The sequence below is a fragment of the Alligator sinensis genome, unplaced genomic scaffold (assembly GCF_000455745.1).
Source record: "Alligator sinensis unplaced genomic scaffold, ASM45574v1 scaffold610_1, whole genome shotgun sequence".
Lineage (NCBI taxonomy): Eukaryota > Metazoa > Chordata > Crocodylia > Alligatoridae > Alligator > Alligator sinensis.
Genome location: NW_005842348.1, coordinates 570,632 through 590,003, shown reverse-complemented (window position 1 = coordinate 590,003; position 19,372 = coordinate 570,632). Strand labels below are relative to the sequence as shown.

General features: G+C 46.9%; 1 protein-coding gene across 1 annotated transcript in view; it reads left to right on the top strand.

Annotated features, from left to right (window-relative positions):
• Positions 1-469: 469 nt before the first annotated feature.
• Positions 470-19,372, top strand: part of DNAH1 (dynein axonemal heavy chain 1) — a 176,203-nt gene continuing 157,300 nt past the window's right edge. The window contains exons 1-2 of the mRNA XM_006028963.3: positions 470-539; positions 18,785-19,047. Of these exons, the coding sequence (XP_006029025.1) occupies positions 500-539; positions 18,785-19,047 (303 nt within the window). The 5' untranslated portion in view covers positions 470-499. The remainder of the gene's footprint in view (positions 540-18,784; positions 19,048-19,372) is intronic.

Below are 19,372 nucleotides of genomic sequence, written 5' to 3'. Positions count from 1 at the left end.
GCCCAGTATGGGGACCAGTCTGTTTTAGTTAGAAGGCTTGCACTTGTGCTTTAGTTTAAACTGGTGGCTTTGTTATGGATCATCATGGGTGGAGAAGTCCCAGCAAGGCCCAAGCAGGGGAGGGGCAAAGCCAGGGGTGGAAACCCAGAAGCGGGGGTCCAGTGCAGTGGGTCTAGGCTATGGGCCTAGTGAGAGGAACGGGGCTGAGGCTGGGTGGCAATTTGGGACTGATATACCAAAAATATACAGGTGAGGATTTAAGGGACATTGGGAGAACTACCACCTGTGTAGGTGAGCAGGTCTGGAAGAGCAGAGGTTGATGCAAATCAGGAATAAAAAGCTCTGGCAGAGCTGTGTGAAGGAAGGTTGGATGCTGCAGCAAGCTATGAAATGTCCCTCTTTTTTTCTGTAGCTATTGCTCTCCTTCCTAATGAGAAAGCCACTTCATTAGGACAACATCTTGATGGTTCACTGAGGACAGCATGCTGGGATTTGCTGAATGCTTAAATCTCTACATAAACAAAGCTCTTGGATCAGAGGTAGTGTCTTTTATTAGACCAACTAAATAATAACCAAAAAAAAAATGTATTTGCAAGCTTTTGGATACACACACCCTTCTTCAGGCAGAGGAGAATTCAACGATTGTAAACGTTCTCCTAGCTAGAAAAGAAACTTGACAGAGGAGGTAGAGGGTAGAAATGTATCCCCCTGTGTCCCTCAGAGTCCTTGTGTTAGAAGGTTGCTCAGTGATTTGCAGATTAGGCAGACTTTTTCCCTGGAGGTGTCCAATGTCAGACAGGGAGGTGAAAATTTCTTCTTCCTTGGTTAGCAATGACGTTTTACATTTCCAAATGGTTAAATACAATCTTCTATGTTTCAGGGATATATGTTATAGCCATATTGGTCTAAGGAATAGAAATAAACAAAGCTCTTGGGTCAGAGGCAATATCTTTTATTAGACCAGCTAAATAGTAGCAAAAAAGGAGACTTTTTACAGTCTTTGAATTCTCCTCAGCCTGAAAAATGGTGTGTATACTGGAAAGCTTGCAAAGAAATGTTTTTGCTACTATTTTAGTTGGTCTAATAAAATATATTACCTCTGACCCAGAAGCTGTGTTTATCTCTGTTTCTTAGACCAACACGGCTATAACATGTACCCCTAAATCTCTATATGCCGTTCTTAGGAAACTTGGAAGGAGGAATATTTAGAAAAGGAAGGGGGTGGGAAAATAGTATCAATGAAGCTTCTTCATCTAAAGCAAGTCTGTTTCATCCCACACACCATAACCTGCATGTGATATGAACACCCATCCTAGACATTGGGTTTACTTATCATCCTAGATTTAAGGGCAGTCATTGGGCTCAGATGTAAAGCACTAGTGATGAGTGCCAAGGAAGTTCCTTGCATTTGGCTTGCAAATAATGTTTTGCTAACCATCTGCCTAGAAAGGACTCTGAGGCTGGGCGCAGAATAGTTGTTGTTTGAAGGAATGCATATAGAATGGATGCAACTCCATGCTGACCCAAGCCTATATAATTCTTTCCACTTATTCATCTTTGGAGCAGGCTCTAGGACGGAGGTGGGCCAAATGGCAGGTCCAGCCAATGGCCTGACTCCATTTCCCAGCAGCCCCTACCTGCATTGCTACAGCCAGTTTCCATGGAGACCCCAGCAGCAACAGGGCAGTGACAGCACGGGCCAGGGTTTCCATGGAGACCAGCCCCAGCAGTGCTGGCAGGCCATGTGGCTGTGTGGGGAACTGCTTCGGGGCTGGGGCTGGGATCTTGTGGCAGTGACAGTGTGGTCTGGAGCCAAGGCAGAGCCGTGATCTGCTGCCTGCACACCACTGCCTGGGGCATGCAGGCAGTGGATCACAGTTCTGCCCTGGCTCCAGGCCACACTGTCACTGCCGCAAGATCCTGGCACTGAGTCAGCTCCCTGCCCAGCCATGTGCCCTGCCAGCACCGCTGGGGCTGGCCCAGTCTCCATGGAAACCCTGGCTCTGTGCTGTCACGGTCCTGCTGCTGCTGAGGTCTTCATGGAAACTGGCTGCAGTGATGTGGGCAAGGGCTGCTGGGAAATGGAATCCACCGCAGGCTTGGTCTCACCCACAGGCCAGACTTTGCCCACCCCTGCTCTAGCAGCTTAGGCACAGTTCAGACAGACCATCAGCTTGATCTCATGAAGGGAAGTGCAGACAACGGACCAGAAACCCCTCTTCTAGCTTACAACTAGCTGTGAGGTACAGCTGTTGGATCTCCCTAGTTTACAAGGCTTTGCCTCATGCCCACCCATTTGTTGGGTATTATGGATGTTTAGGTCTTTGACTGAGAGAGGTGTATGGTGGCACAGTACTTTACTAGGCTTCTAGCTAGATTTTTTTTAACAAGAGCATCTAGGAGGATTGCTCCTGCATGTCCTAGTTATAGACAAGTATCTTAAATATGTGTACTCTCTGTGACTGCCCTCTTTAGTACAGTGCAAGGATCACCTAGATCACATAGCTAAATGATGACCTGTGGGAAGTGAGCCTGTAGGCATCTTCCAGTTGTGGCATGGGACCCAAGCTGAGCATGGCTGGGTGTTGGGGGTAGGGTGGGGTAGGAGGGATAGAAGAAGGGGGAGTGGAGCAAGTAAGCAGGGTAGGACACCTGTTTTTGCTTGTGTCCTTTCCTTCCACCATTTGGCTTCACTACAGGAGCTCATCCAGTCAAACTGTTGCAACTTGTCACTTATTTTGGCAAGGTTGAGGCAGGACAGGGGGAGAGGATAAATTACAGAACATGTCAGGATAACAAATGTCTCCCCTATATATCAACTGGCTCCAGGTCCACTTATTTGCAGCAGCTTGCTGAAGTCAGGTCAGCCTTGTCGTCATCTCAAGAAGCGTTGCTCAACTTTGGCAAACTTTAAAGGCGAATCCTGACAGACCAAAATAAATCAATCAATAAATAAATTGTCCGTCTCAGCTACTGGATTCTGCAGTGTATTTCCTCATAGCTGATGAAAAATAGTTGAAATGCTTAGTAGCTTCATGAGACTAATTATGATAAACGGCCCCATCGGTGTTAATATCCGGCCATTAATTCCCAGATGGAGCTGAAGAAAATGTCAGGAATGGAAATGTCAGCTCTCTAAAAGGACGTGGCAGGTATTGAAGTGGGGACTGGTGCATCAACATAAGGAGGGGGGAAGGGGTGAGCCAGAAATCAACATGATGATGATATACAATTGGACTCTGTAATTTTCTGACTTGTTATACCATTTCCTTCTAATTAGGCACATCTCCATGACCACAGCTTGTTTCAAATCTTGACTGTTCTTGCCATTCTCTGCAGTTGCTGTTTAGGTGTGGGTTACACACTTCTCCCAGGCTGAGAGAGCTTTTCATGGGCCTTAGAGGCCCTCTCACCCCAATTCAACCCTCCTTACACCATTGCATCCTTATGCTACTGACCCATACTAGGGCATAGCAGGAGAATCTGAACCTGCAAAGCTGGGATCTTTTTAAGAAATTAGTTGCTAGTGCCTGAGCTGAGAGAGCTCTAGAAACTTATGCTGGGCAAAGCAGTCATTGCTGGAGGGTAGCAGCTCCACACAGGTGAGAGTGAGTGGAGCAACCTTATGAAAGCACGTACAGGAGTACTCAGTGCTGGGCATTGGTATTACCTTTCAGGTCCCTGATGTATTTTCTGCACTCCAGAGTCTGTATCCTAAGATGGAGTGTGGTCCTTGGCTTCTGCTGTCCCACTGTACATTCTTAAATTTTAATGACAGATGGTGCACACCGCTGTTGTAATGGGGAGGTAGAACAAAGAATAGATTGTTTGCAATGTTGTTCCACCCACAACACATGCACAGACGTACAGACACATGTACACACAGGAAAACAGTCCTCACTCAAAATTCATATTTCCTTCAATTCAGTTTCCTAGAGATGCTTGTATGATGATCACTTCATATAATATCCGGTGTCATTGAAAAATCCATTTATTTGGTTCCCCTTGACTGGTTTTGAAACATACCAAAATTATAATAAAAAGGATTCATGCAGGAAGATCTGCTCCTTAGGAAGCCTTAAGGTGCTTCAGACATACATGAATTACACAGATAAATGATGTGAACTAACAGATGTTGACAGTCCAATGTTACTGATAGCAGGAAGTCAAGCTGGTTTCTGGTGCAATAAATCAAATGATGAACAAGTAGCAGAAAGATGCAGTTGGGAGCCAGTCTATATACAGAACTTGGAATGACATCATTCTGCACAAGTCAACAATGCAGGTGCCTGGGATGCTGGTTTCATATTCCCCTAGAATGCTGGAATCTGTCTTTTATTCAGGCGTAATGGTGTCTGTTTTGTTATTGTGAAAAACAGATTTGCTAAGGCTCTACCTTAAACTAATACTAGTATAACCTAGCTTGAACCCTGGTCTGTTCTGTGCGTTGATCCAGACATTGGAAAATTCTCAAGAAGTTGTATTTTACACAAAATATTTTTTGTTGGAAAATGCTAGCTTGTGAGACTTCCAAATCTTTGCAGGAATAGGCCAGATTTGGGAAAAACAATTACTGGAGAAAAACTGCTCAGGTCAAAAGGAGAAAGCAACTCATCCACACCAGAGTAGCAAGAGCCTGGTGGTCTTGTCACTAACCTGATCAGTTAAACAATTGTGGTCAAGATTCTTATCTACTTGATTTAAAACAGGGATTTGGACCTGGGTATACTTGAGCATTGCGCTAGTGACTGTTAGGTTCATCCAGGTTGAGAATGGGAACTTTTTTAAAATATTAAAAAGATATTTGAGAGGGGGAAAACCAAATCTTGGGTTGCTCTGGTATAAATGGATATAGATCCATTGAAGTTCAGTGAGATATGCAGAATATAACCAGCTGAGACACGTTTGACTTGTAAGACTGTTAAACCGTGGTAAGGCAATACATTTCCTAGCAGTTACTCGTAAGATGCCATTTTATATTATTTTAAAGGGTTTGGGAGGTATTTCCTAGACGAGAGAGTAGTTTCTGTTTTTATCTTTGTGCATGTATGTGTGTGTGTGCACATGAATGAGTGAGTGAACACAAACACTTTGGCATTTCCAGCAAATCCAAACAGTTCTCTGTTGGCCCTATTTTCCCCTGTAGAATTTGGGGGTGTTTGATTCCATTGTGGGCCAGATTGTGATGATATCTATCTTTACTAATGAATAGTACTAAAGTCAAATGCTCCTCAGTGTGAATAATGATATTGCAATCTGGCCTTCTGTTAAACATAGTTCTATTCACCAATGTTCATATGTCCCAACAGCATTCTCCCCAAGAAGGTGGAGAGCTGTTTTAACACTTTCTGTGTAATTCTGGCATTCTAATCCCACCCCCTTCTCTCTTTTAGGTGAAGTGACCTGTTTGTGCATCATCTGGTGCTGTACAAAATCTGACTCATTATCCTTTAGGCTGGAACTTCTGAAGGAGTTGAGTCCCCAAGCACAGGCATAACTTAAAATGTTGATGCCCTGGGCAGTGCAGGGGTGGAGTGGGGAGAAGGGAAGTGAGTGCTTAACTACTTGCCCAGGGGCTGCTTCTGCCTTGGCACAGGCTTCTTGAACATGGCTGTTGCAGCAGCAACAGTGCAGGCTCCCGTGGGGGCTGTCATTTTGGTGCCCCTCCAAATTGGCACCCAGGACTGGTGCCTCACTTGCTGCTGTCCCCAAATCCCATGGGAAACTCGTTGTTCTAGTTTGGATTGTAGAATTTGTTGTTTAAATTAATCAGCCATGTAAAAGAACTGTTCCTGGTGATACGACTTACTCTGCTTACTAACTGTGGCATTATAGCAGAGGTGAGAAGCTGAGATCTTTTGGTCACTGTTTCAGTATTAAGGTTGCATTGAAAAATATAATTGAGAGGGGAGGATATTCATAATGTGTGGATTTTTCTAACAAGGGAAATCAAAATGGCCAGGCACATTGCTGCATGTTTGCTGCCCTGCACTGCTCTGGCCACAAAACAGCTGTAAACCACCTTAACTGGCTGGTTTATGGTTGCATTGCATTGTCAGAGCTGTTGAAAGCAGGAGCTGAATCTATTCTAAGTTCTTTCTTCCTAAGTTCAAATGGCATCCTAAAGAGGTTCACATTTTCTGAAAGGTAGATACATGTGTGTAGAAGTGAGTGACTAGGGTCAAAATTAACTAACCGTGTCTCACCATTTATACATATGACCATTCCTTGTGATGCTGCATTTTAAGGTATGTTTAAGTAGTTTCTGTAAGATACTGTTAGTGTTAGCACAACATGTGGTGTTTACTCTAGCTTAATATCTTATCTTGTGTGTGGGAACACATGTAGGTGTGGAGAAAGAAAGCTAGGGGAGTGATTCTCCAATGGTCTTGCACCTCATGTAGTCATGTACACCCCTTCTGCAGAATGTGTGTTAGGTGGGTGCATAGGTAACACGTAATTGCTGACAGTGGGGTGGGGGGCAGGCACAACTCTGTGCCATTACCGCAGTGCGGGGAGGGCACAACTTTGTACCACTGCCGCCCCCATTGCTGCCAGGTGTTGGATCCAGCCAGGCTGCAGCCCCACATCCCACTGTTGGTACAAGAAATTGAACTGCCGCCACACCACCCCACACTGCTGCCAGGCCCCGGTTCCAGCCAGGCTGCAGCCCCATGCCCCACTGTTGGCGCAGACATTTGCAGGGGGCACATATCTCCCCCATCCATTCCTCCCTGACACATTGCCAATGGGTGGATGGAGAAATGCTACTATACCTGATAGTGTTTCACACCAACTTTACATAAGTTTAAATGATGACACAAGGCAGTAAAGAATCCAGCCCGTCATCTTTAAAGTTCATGAAAGTCAGACACATGTTTGAACTTCTATATGAAGGGCATTCTTAATCCTACTGCAGTTTCAGTAATGGCTTTGAAAGGTAATCCACAACCCAGGTGGTGATTTCTGATACAGCCATGACTTTAGGGTCATTCCATGTATTGTACTGCATAAAGCCTGCTATCTTAGTGCTGCAGCATGGAAGTAGGTTGTTGGAGAATTTGGACCAGGTCAGGATACACTGATTTTACAACTATGTAACAAAAGGAATTGGGTTGTTTATACACTGAAGGCAGGCAAGGTTTTGTACACTGTTTCCTCCAGGCTGAGGTTTATGATTTGCTCATTTTGTGCATCACTCTTCTGGGCTGCCTTTGAATCCTGATACCTGATTCAAACAGATTTGACTACTTTCAGACAGGATGATTAAATGGCCAGCTAGAACAGAGGTCAATCAGAACTCTGTTATATGATGTGCAGGCAGATTTTGCTGACCTGCACTTGTGCTGGCACCTTTGAACTGTTCACAAAGGACTATAACGGTGCTATCCATCTCAAGTGAAGGACAACTTCCAGCTGATCTTGCTTGATGGTCTGATTTAGCTTTCCCCCCTTGTGCTGAATGGGGTACAATCTGTGCCAGCTGGTGCAGACTGCTTCTCCTTGCAGCTCTGCTGTGGAGGCAGAGCCATGGCTGATCCCTACCCCTGTCAACTCACCTGCATGGGAGGGGCATGAAGCGCCCACAGGTGGCAGCTCTCTCCCCCATGTAGGCTTTGTCAGTGTGGCTAAGCTGGTCAGAGGAGTCAAGGGACTTCTTTCTCCTCAGTGCTGGCATGGAGCAGGATCATAACTGAACCCCTGACAAAGCAGAGTTCAACAAAGGCTCCAAGGAGCTCCAGACCAATGCAGTGCTATCTAGAAGTGTCAGAGCCAAGGCCCAGCAAAGGAGCAGGAGAGAGCTCTTTCAGCGAACAGCTTCCTAGTCTTTCCCCAACCCAGCTGGTGTTGCCCCCCTCACACCAGATACCCTGACTGCAGTTGCACTATACAACAATGAACACAGAAACTTACAAAGAAATTGAGGTAGCTAATAAGTCAGCTGCAAACTACCAAAACTCTGCACAGACATATCTGGACTTAACTCCCCACCCCTGGATCAAGCCAGTCCTCTGAGACACCTGGAATTAAAACAATATCCCTGTGGGCACAGGATAGCTGCTTGAGCATGGTGACTCTGAACCACCCCCACGATTCCTCCGGGGTCACACACTTGTGGATCTTAGATGAGCAGAGCAGGGAAGCCATTGGTACACACAGACAGAGACCATAGTCCATCACACATCCGTCTGGTCTCTGTTATGGCCCAATAGTTTTCTGAAGGCCCAGCCAGTTAGACTTTTAGGCTTTCATCTTCTGACTCACTGAAGCATTCTGTATTGAACCTTGAAATGCACGGTAAAATGAGACAAGATGAACCACAGGGACAGTGAAGACCTGCTGTGAATTCAGACTTCTCTCTGTGTAGAGGAGAGGGGGCCTGAGATACATTGCCTGGGCTCTTCCATTAGCAAAACTCATTTGGGATTTACCTAGTCCACCTCTCTGCTCCCTATCAGAGAGTAAAATGAACTGGAACCTGACTGGTAGGAACGCCATGTGGGATATACACAGTTATATCAAATATAACCAATGCAAGCCAGCTGCCTTTTCAATAAGGAATGAGGTCTTGGTGTAAGCATGGGGAATCCACCCCTGGACTTGTCCTAAGCAGCTGCTGCTTGGGCAGGAGCATGAAGCCATTCAGCACTGGGAGTTATGGCTTCTATGACCTCAGCTTCTGGGGAACTGAGTGTACAGTTGCAAAGGAGGGTCCATGTGTTACTGGAAGAGGCTTCCTGCAGCAAGAGGCTGCTGTGCTGCTGCGGCTTCCATTTCACTGTTCCCCGCATTTTATTACTGACATTTTATTGCTTGCAGATATTCTGAATGCACAAACGCTTCCCTGGCTAGCTTGACTGCGCTGTTCAGGATCACTTGTGTGCAGAGCTCCCCTTCACTGGCAAAGTTTAATGCAAGACTATTATCCAGTCCTGTGTTCATTGTGTGAGCTCTGCTGCCTCCTTGTGGTCTGGCTCTCTGCCCCAGTCCTCTAAGGCAGGGGTCAACTATGTTTTTGGGCAGTGTCAAAAACACCCGCAACCTCCACTTGTAAGATGTTGGTGTGCCAAGGGCGTACAGTGGAGGAGCTGTGAGGGGCCCAATCCTTGTTGTGGCAGCGCAGCTCCAGCCCCTTCTTCACTGTCTGCCCCGAGGCATGCATGCCTACCACAGAGCTTGCAAGCGGATCTACAGAGTCCCAGCCTAGCTCATTGCCGGCAGCAGGTGCATGCACGCCTGGAGGCGGATGGTGGGGAAGGCGCCAAGGCTACACTGCCACAACAAGGATCAGGCCACTTGCAGCTCCTCTGCTATCTGCTGTGCTGCATGCATACTAAGCAAAATGCCGTTGTGTGCCGTGATCTGGCAAGTGTGCCGGGGGTAGCTGCTCTAAGGAATATAGCCCCTGTCCACAACAGGTTTCTGGGTGGCTGCTGCATTAAGCAGTGGACCTAAATGCAGAATTAGTGTCTGTTATCTTGTCTGTTCTGGGTAAGCTAGTGCTGATAATCTGCATAGCATTCCCTCCCACTGTGCGCTGCAGCACCTCATAACTCCAGATCCAACTTCTTCGGCAGCTGAATTGCATGACAGCAGGTTTTATACTGCAGGAGCAATAACTTCACACCTGCCTGCCTGGCTAAAAGCAAATAGGGATGTGGGGGGAAGGGATTTCTGCTGCAGTAGATAAAAATTCAGGGTACAGAAGTAGCAGTTGGTCTTCTTCCTTTCACCCACCATAACACAGGTTCCTTTGGGCAATGAACTCGGATTGGATTTATCCCATCTACTCCATTTTCTTCTCTTCCATTAATACCCCTTTTTTATCCTCCTATGTTTTTAGCTTTTTCTCCTTAAAACCCCCTTCCCATCTACCCATAATCCAAGAAATAAACAAGACTTGGTTTTATTTTCATCCCCAAAACTTCCTCGAGTGTTGTATTCTTTTTCATACCCTTTTTGACTACAAGCTGTCTTTGGGGAAGTGACCCTCTACTACTACATAGGGGAGTAGTTTCAAGCTCGCTGTGGTTTTTGGACATTACTACAGTAGTCATATTCTGTGCATTGTGCTATATAACTTGCATGCTTACAAAGGTGCATCTTGTAGAGAAACACTTTGTGGATCCTAATCCTACTTTGCTCCTACATAGCACTTTTCATCCCTAGTTCCCTTTTTACTTTGGAGAAGTGGTCTCCTGAGTCCTGGTAGGAACTGGACATTACTGCCCAAATAAGTATGATTATAGAGGTGTATATGCACACTACATGTAAAACAACACCGTGCAGGTGGAGAAAGAGTCTATGTGAAAGAGGGCAGAGCTATGGGATCAATTAGCCACACACTTTTGAAAGCCTCCCCTGTACTTTGCATACAACTCTATCTCAGTTAGGATTCTCTCTAAATTTCCAAATCTGTTGGTGGCTTCAAAAGGAGACTGAACAGTCACCTTGCTGGGGAGTTGTCTTTTCCTGCCTAGTGCAGGGGGACTGGCTTCGATGATCTACAACAGGGGCAAGCAATTATTTCGGGCAAAGGGCTGCTTACTGAGTTTGGCAAGCCATCGAGGGTTGCATAACAGACAGCCTGGGGCAGCTAAATATTAATTTTCTAAATTTTTTAGGGGCCCTGCGGGCTGCATAGAATGGCCTGGCGGGCTGCATTTGGCCCACGGACTGAATTTTGCCCACCCCTGATCTACAAGGTCCCTTCCAGCCCCTTACAATCTATGAATCCATGAACAGCCCTACTTTGTAACAAATCACTCTTCTCCCAGACTGATCTTTCTTTTCATTTCTTCAAGGCATGGGCGACTGGTGCTGCCCTAGTTGGGGGGGGGGGGGGGGGGGGGCCCCCCCTGCGGCCAATCCCGCCAACCAGTGGGGGCCCTGATCTGGTTGCTGCGAGGGGTCCCCTGTGGCAGATCTCACTGCCTGGGGGAACCCCTGTGACCAATTGCTGCAGCCAATTGCTGCAGCTGCTTCTGGGAGCGGCTGCAGCGATTGGCCGATGCTTGCAGGGGGGGCACCGGCACTCCCGCCTGTCCCTCTGCCCATCGCCTAAGCCGTGAGTGCAGCTGGTCAGGGGATGCACTGGCACTCTCGGGGTGCATGTGCACCCCCTATGCATCGCCACTACTTCAACGCCAGAAGGCACCACAGCTGGCATGTGACTGGTGGGGAGTCTGCACTGCCCGCAGTGTATGGACTGGACTTGGTGCTGCACACGGTGCCCTGCACCAACCCCATGCTGCCTGCAGCACATGCAGTATGGTGGGGCTGGGCCAGGGCTGGGGCATGGGCTCAGGCCAGCAACCTGCAGGCCACATCACAGAGGCCAGATCCACAAGCCAAATGTGGCCTGTGGGCCATATGTTTGACACCCCTGTCCAAGATGCTCAAGGTCCCCTTGCGCTAGCCATTGCATAAGTACCAAGTGCTAGATGCCTCCCACCGCAACATGCAGGCAACAGCCACCAGTGTTGCCAGGTCTTAAATATGAAATTGCCATATTGGAAGGTCAGAATTGTCGTATTTGCTGAAAAACTATTGTACACAAGAAAATATGCAAATAAGTATGCAAATAATACAAATAAATCGTGTTCTTATTTACTTTATATTGCTCACTGTAAATCTCTGCTGAGTGAATGAGAACAAGGTCATCAAACTTGAAATATTTCTTTATTTCAAGGCAAGCAGTCATAAGAAAGTGCTGACAGCAAACCCCAAAGTTGGTTAAGACTCCCTGAGAATGACTTGCGTTTTGCATACGCTGCATCAATTAACTGCCTCAAAAAATTATTGCAATCTGGGCTCATGGTAGAGATGATATCTGTTATATTACCTGTAACCCTATCCAGATTGCTTTTTCCTCTAGACTAATATGGCTACAGCCTGGCTACCTGCCACAAAAATTATTGTAGTTTGACAAGGTTCCTTGGGTGAATTTGATATCTTTTAGTAGACCAACCCAAATGGTTGGAGAATAGTTATTAAGCAAGCTTTCAGGTTCAAAAACCCTTTGTCAGGCTAAGGAAGCTGCAGCAGTTGGTGTGTGCTCTTTCCAAACCCCTTGTACAGTTTGAGCACTTTTGCTATTATTGATTTGTATATCGTACAAGGGTTGAAATTACTGTACAAATACAATAATTCTTGTACACTTGGCAACACTGTCAAGCCACTGGGGCTCCTGTTGTCCCTGATGCCGGTCAGGAGGGAAGCACATCACACTTCCAGAGCCCAGAACAGCCCAGCTGAAGGGAGGCGGCTATGGAGCAGGGCAACACAGGAGAGCTGTGGAAGCCCCCGCGCTCAGTCCCCACCGGTCCCCGACCCAGCCTAGGACGCTGCTTCGACCACGGAGTATCCTCCTAGAGACAAGAGGGGCCCACTTCCGGGTTTAGCTTGGGACACTCTTCGCTCCTCCACTTCGGGGCTCTGCTTGGACTCGACCATAATCCCAAGCTAGGGGACGGAGGGGAAGCGGCACGTTCAGAGCCAGGCGAACCGCAGGCAGGCAGAGACCCGGCGGAGAGAAGTGCCACGTGGGGCTGGGGGCTTGTTCCCCGTGTCACTCGGGGAGGAGGTGTCGAGTACCCGTCCGCCCTCCCCCGGCCGGCTGGAATGGTTCAGCCCCTTAGCAACGGGCTCTGGCGTCCGCACCTTGGAGACGGGGCGCTGCGAGACGGCGCGGTGCGTGCGTGGGGGCGCGGGCCGGGCCGGGGGAGGCGGCGAGGGCTCCTGTCCCGGGGCAGCGGCCGCCTCTGGGCCCCGGGGGGGCTCCCCACACGAAAGTCGCGTGGCACTGGTTGTTCTGCTCAGCCCCAGAGCTGGGATCTGCCCCCCACCCCCGGCTTGGCTGGAGTTGCTCCGGAGCCAGCAGGGAGGGATCCTGCGCTCCAGCCCCTGCTCCTGCCCCCGCGATCCCCCTTCTGCGCTGCTGACGGAGCCACGCGTCTTTTTTCTTCTCTTTTTTGAAGACATGTTTCATGCTCCAAGCCAAATCAAGTCCAAATCCATGGGTCAGTCCAGAACCGTAAGTGGCCCAACAACCGGCAGACGTCCTCCACCCCCCAGGTGCTTCGGATGTTTCCAAAGTCTTCTGGCGGGCATCCTACGTGCAGGCCCAAGCCCGGAGTCTCCAGGTTCAGATGCCCGAGTTTTACCTGCCCTCAGCCGTAGGGCCGCAGGAGCAAGCTAGGGAGGAGCCTCCCATTTCCATAAAGTGGGCTTTAAGCCCCAACACCTCGGCGGGTCCTGAACCACGCCGGAAGAACAGTGATCCCCAGGAACGCTTAAGGAAAACTGCCTTCTTGGACCCAGACACATGGTGTTTCCCCTGCCGGGTAGCTGTGGATCAGGGCCTTTTTGGCCCATGGAGACAACAGAGCCCCGTGTGATGGGCTGGGGTCCAGCCAGGTGCCTCTGATCCTTTGATTCCCGCGAGTGCTGGATCAAGTCTGGGTGGGATCGCTGTTCATGGCAGTCGTGGGGCTCCGCGGTGCAGGCGGGCGTCGGGAGCCCTGTCACGTGGCGGGGGGCCGCGGGCTGCCGGGGTGTTTCCTTGTTGTCCGTCGGTTGTTGCAGTGGGACGCGCCAAAGCCAGCAGGGTCCTGCATCCATTTAGGATAGGCAGAAGCGATTGCTTTTGAATGTGTTGCTAGGGTGGCTGCCTCAGCACTTTGTACTGACTCGTGCAGGTTTGGATCACATTGTGTTGTCAGTGGGCATGTCTACATGTTCGTGAATGTGCTGTAGTTACTGCACATCAAGTTTTGTACTTGGTTAACCAAGTGGTAACTATGTACGTAGTAACTTGTGCTACTGCGCAGTAGCGCCAGCACATGGGGGTTTTTCTTGTGGCGCTTACTGCACAGTAGCCTAATAACACGACGCAGTAGCATATTAGCATGGTTTTTGACCAACACACTACTGTGCGGTGTTAGTAGGCTACATAGCAGTAAGCGTCTCATGTAGATGTGCCGAGTGTGTGTCATTAAGGTTTGGGATGTGGTTAGGATTGGTCCGTGCAGCCAGAGCAGCGCCGGGCGCCTTGGGTGGGCCAGAACTTTCTGGAGGGTTCCGGTGACTGTTGAGAATGCAGTTTGGGGGCAAGCTGCAAGGGGCTTGGCAGTTAATGTGGGTTAGGAAGGGCCAAGAAGACCCCCAGGGTCAGGACTGGCAGAAATCAGGCTGATTTCTGGAGATGCTGGCAAGCCTCTCAGAAAGGCTAAAGTGTTGCTAGCTGAGGGTCTTGTTTCCTGTCTCCAAATTATAGTCAGTTCTGTTTGTGTTATCCTGTTTGCTTTTTGTTATTTGTCTCCTTACTAATTGCCTGTGGAAAGAGGATTTCTAGGTGAGTGATACTCCAGGCCAGCTCCCTCTGCAGAAAGGGGGACCTGAAAAATTCTTATGTAACCCAACAGTGCACAGGCAACCCTGGGGGCCCCTGCAGTCAGGTTTGTGACAGAAGGGATTGCATTTTATTTTAAAATAGGTATTGTTAGGGTTGCTGCCTGAACACTTTATGCTGAATTTTGTTGCAAGTCTAACAGCCAAGGTTGGTAGGAGTAAAGATAATATTAGCAATCTAACTTACCGCACTTGTATTTGGCTTGATTTCCTTGCACATTTGGCAACACTTTCTTTGTTGCATGTTGCATTGTTTCTCCTGTGTGGCCCATTTCCATTGCTGTTCATATGATTCTTTCCTACAGCAAGAGGAGAAAATTTTATAAAAAACTCAGAATCAGCATGATTGTGAAACTGCACAAACTGTCAAGGGGATGGGGCTGGTGTAGGACCTGAAACAGCTTTTAATTTAGTGTTGAAGGAGGTGAAATTTCAAGTAGACTGAGAAATTTAAAGACCTGTAGAGTACCTATCACTGTATTTGAATTCATGTATTAAAGCAAGAAAGAATTCCATGTATTTTGTGTCTAGTTTCTATGTGGATTGCAACATTATGAATGCATAGATAGATTTGAGAGGGAGCAGTATTAATTTTCTATCTATCTGATTTCACCCTTTTAACCTTTTCTTGTTGTTGGAATTGATTAGTTTTTAAAAAGTAATTTTCTGTTTGCCTATTACAACTACCGAGCCCTTTTGAACCACATTAAAAAAAGATTGGTTTTTTTTAGTCCGCTTCTTTGAAACTTTGGATCAAAAATTCAAGTGGAGGCAATAGATCAAAAGCTCATACCAGACAGCGAGAAAAATGTGTGGGAGTTTGACTTCTTGGATATGTAAAACCTGGATTTACTGTGAAATTGTAATTATAGTTTTGCCATCATGACACACACACTGTAGCTAATGTTGTGTCAGCAGTTCCATTATAATATGCTCTCATTTTGTATAGTCCCATTTAACCACCTCTGCATAATATGATATACCAGGTGTATCCAGGAAGCATACTTTTCAGGTGTGAAAGAATATGCACTTTCTTTGGCTGGAAAGTTCAGCAGTGGTGAAGGGATTCAACATGCTCATTAGGGGTAAAACCATGATGATTTTGTGCAGGACTTGAAAAAGCCTGTAACCATTTGCTAGTAATGAATGGGAAAGCTTTCTGGGTTAGTGTTGGGAAGGTAAGGTAGGGGAGGCAGAAGAGATATGGGAAAGGGAGGGTTAGACCATCAATTTCTGCAGAATTAATGGTTTTGGGGTGAAATTTGCAAAGGTATAATGGAAGTTGGGCCTCTGAATCACTCTAACTTTTGATAACAGTTGGGTGTTTAATTCTTTTTTGTGACTTTGAAAATCTCCCTCTTCTTAGTACTTGTGATTCCAAACAAAATCTCCTAAATATGAAATTAGTGTAAACCAATCAGCCTGCCCACAACCTGCTTTCCTGTCCCTGTCAAAGTATGAGGAATTGAAATTAACAGGACTCTGGGCAATTTCCTTGCTATTAGTCAAAATCCTCCAAGCAGAAATGTGTCCATTTAACACTGCAGGTGCTTAGGAAAGCCAAGAGCAGCAGCAACAGACAATGCTTGAGGGAGAGAATCGACAGTGTGGAGAATGGGGGAGAGTTAGAGCAGATTGCTGCCCCTTGCATCCCTCCCCATTGCAGGAATCAGGTGGCTGAGAAGGAAGCAGGGTGTCTAAGAATATCTTTCCATAAAGCAGCTTGGAGGTTTCAGAAATGGGACAAGACAGCTTCTTCACCAGCGAGTAGCTAAGGGGAACCATCAGCTTCATCATATATCTATTAGCTGGCAAATAGTATGAGATATGGAAACCCCAAGTAGAGCCTAATGATAGCATCTCAAACACTTGTCAGCTGCTGGGATGGCAAGGGTCTGGATGCCTAGACTTCCAAAGCCTCCATTAGTTATATCAGATTCTGCCTTGCTGTTTTATTCCTTTTGTCTAGTAATTTTTTCAAGGCCTAATTTTGTTCTCTATTTTGGATAGCACACATTAATTTTACATTAGTCAGTCATATACGTTAGTGCCTCCTTCTGTGCATCTGTGAGGGCCTGACAGATGGATGTTTTTCAGGCAGGACACTGAGTAGGGTTTTGTTTTAATTGGGGAATAAATTTAGTGATCATGAAGGACTTTCCGGAGGTGTAAATGACTACCCAAGGTGCAAGGCAGTGGAGAATTAGGCCCTCTGTGGGTAGGCGTGGTACACACTTCCTCCACACAGCTGTCAGTGGAACACAGCATGGACTGCTGCCGATCCGGACTATTTCAGGTCTAGGCAGAGACTGCCAATTGTGCTAAATTGGGGGAGCCTTGTTATGTTCACTGATAAAGACTAGGATGAGTCCCATGCTGGTTTTCGCTTTTTGAACTGAACATGGTTTGAATCTGGGTCTACAGAGGTGAAAGGTGAGGATGGGAACTTGCCATGCCACCTAGGTCCATCTCTGGCCCTCTCCCCCTGACCTCCTGGCTACTGAGCTGACATATTGAGAAAACCACAGCAGAGTCATTTTGCATTACTCTTGCTCTTCTGTATTGGTGCAGCAAGCATAAAAGAGTCCAGCAGTGATTCATCAGGAGTCCTTGGATCTCAGCTGATACCAATCAATCCTGCTGTGCTGCTAAAATAGATATGGCCAGAGCATAAAATAACTAATAAAACCCAAATCCTCCATGGAAAATTCATTCTTCAGGGTATGAGCTTTCTGTTGCCAAGCAAAAGAAAGACTGGGAGGAGACAGTGGGACTTTCTGGCTTGTGGGGGGTGGTTATTGATTCTCTCTCCTTGTCTCCCCACTCTGCTCATTTACTTTGTTTCACTTAAAGGACTTGCATCATGGTAACCTTGATTTATTATCTGATATTTTTTTAAAATCAGCCATTCAAAATTGTGCATTGGCTTGAACCCTACAGTAATAACCCAGCATGCAGTTATTCCCTGCTATCTCAGGCGTGTATGTAATGCTTCCCCTGCTGTGTGTGCCTGATTCATTCTTGTAGCTAGGTGAAATTTACAAAATTCGTAAACACTGAATAGAGAGGCTAGGACATTTGTAATTTTCATTTTGCTACCTGCTTTCAAGAGCAGAGCAGAGGAACACAGCGGGGAAATACGCATGTGTTGTCACCTCTGAGCGAGAGTGAAGCACAGAGCAGGGACAGTGCTAGTTTTAGCCTGCAAGATCTTTTTAATGATCAGCTACTGCAAGTTGGAACACTCTCAATAAGCAGATTGTTGTGCAGACATTTTATCCTTCAGGATTAGACCAGACAGAATGATGGGTCTTTTATGGAATGCAGAGCAGACATCCCTGTGGATATGGGCTATTTTTCACTTAGGGCTAGAATGTGATTTTAGGTCCAGCCCTGAGCAAGGATTGATGCATCACCCCTGAAGTAGACTTTGGAGGTTTTGTAATTCAGAATTCCCCACCTTTTACAGGTGTAAGCCACAGGGTGTATACATCATTGCACTGGTATAATCCTGGTGATCCTACAGGGATGTTGTATTTAACCAATACTGCTTAGCAACAGCAGTCAGTCATCTTTAGCCCCTATGATCAATGGCTGCATCATGCCAGGAGTCTGAGGACTGCACTTAATTAGCACCTCCAGTGGGAGAGAGGATTTTATGAAATATGATGGGTGCTTGCATTTGTATTTGCCCATGCTCACATCTCCACTGATGGTTGAATAAAAATTGTTTGTGAGTTGAGATCGCCAGCAAAAAATATCCCCTGCAGTAGCAGGGAGAGGGGAGCTTCTAGCTGTGTTTTAATATTCGACAGGCTGTATTTGGACACTGCTGCATTAATTTTCTTAGAGCGGGGGTTAGAACTTACATCTGGGAAGAGCTGGGTGGGGTACCTGGATCTGAGCCTGCTTCTGCTAGATTCAAGGTAAGTATAGAGCACATTTGGGGATTTGGTAAAGCCCCTATGTGCTTGATAGGGCTGATAGCACACAGGGGTCTGTGTGCTACTTTCACTGCAGTGCCAGTTTATTGTAATTCCACTGGCAGCCTCTTGAATGCTGCCACTGATCAGGGAAGCCCCTGCTGTTTCAGGAAAGCGGCTTTTCACGCATATACTGTTGAGTTTTCTTCTACAAAACCTGCTTGGAATAATAAAAGCGCTTACTTAGCTTGGGGTTAGTGAGCCGTTCAGTCAGTTGTTGGTGGCCACCAGGTCATAAAAGTAGAGCTTGGTACTGAGGCAGGGGTTTGAGTGCACCTTGTTACCTACTCATATGTTTAGCAAGCCAAAAATGTAAGAGCCAGTGAGAAGGGTTTTATGAGCACTGGTGACATGTTGTTAAGAGCTTCACTCTTTGTCCTCTCCATAAGGCCTAGAATCCCTTCACAGCACCATTCTCCTGACCAACATGGAACAGATGGATAAAATGCAGAAAGACTTGACCAAATCGTTGGGAAGGATCCCTTATGCCCCCTATCCCAACAGCCAGGCACAGCTCCGGGACTCCAGTTCAGGAACCAGTTCAAGTCTATCAGAAAACATTTACAGGGGGACCAAAAGGAAATACCCACTGATTAAACAGAAGGGATTTTACTCTGATGTCCTCACTCCAGGAGCCTCTGACCTTTTGGGGGTAAGTGCAAAGAGCTTTTTTTCTTCTGCTTGGATCAGAAGCAGGACAACTGTGTGTTAGATTAAATAGAAGAACCTAGCTAAATAGACAATCTGCATGGCTTGATCTTGTAGAAAAGAGGCCCAAAAGCTTGCTTCCTATTTTACAGCTGTTCTGCTAGGTCAGAGCCCTTTGTGTTCCAGGATTTGACCTTTGGTTAATGGACAGAATTTGGCCTTTACAAAGCAAAATAGCAATACTGCTTCTGTGGCTATGCATGGAGGATTTACATGGGGACATTGCCTTTGCTGTAGACCCATGCTACCAGTACATTTTTTGGGCCAGA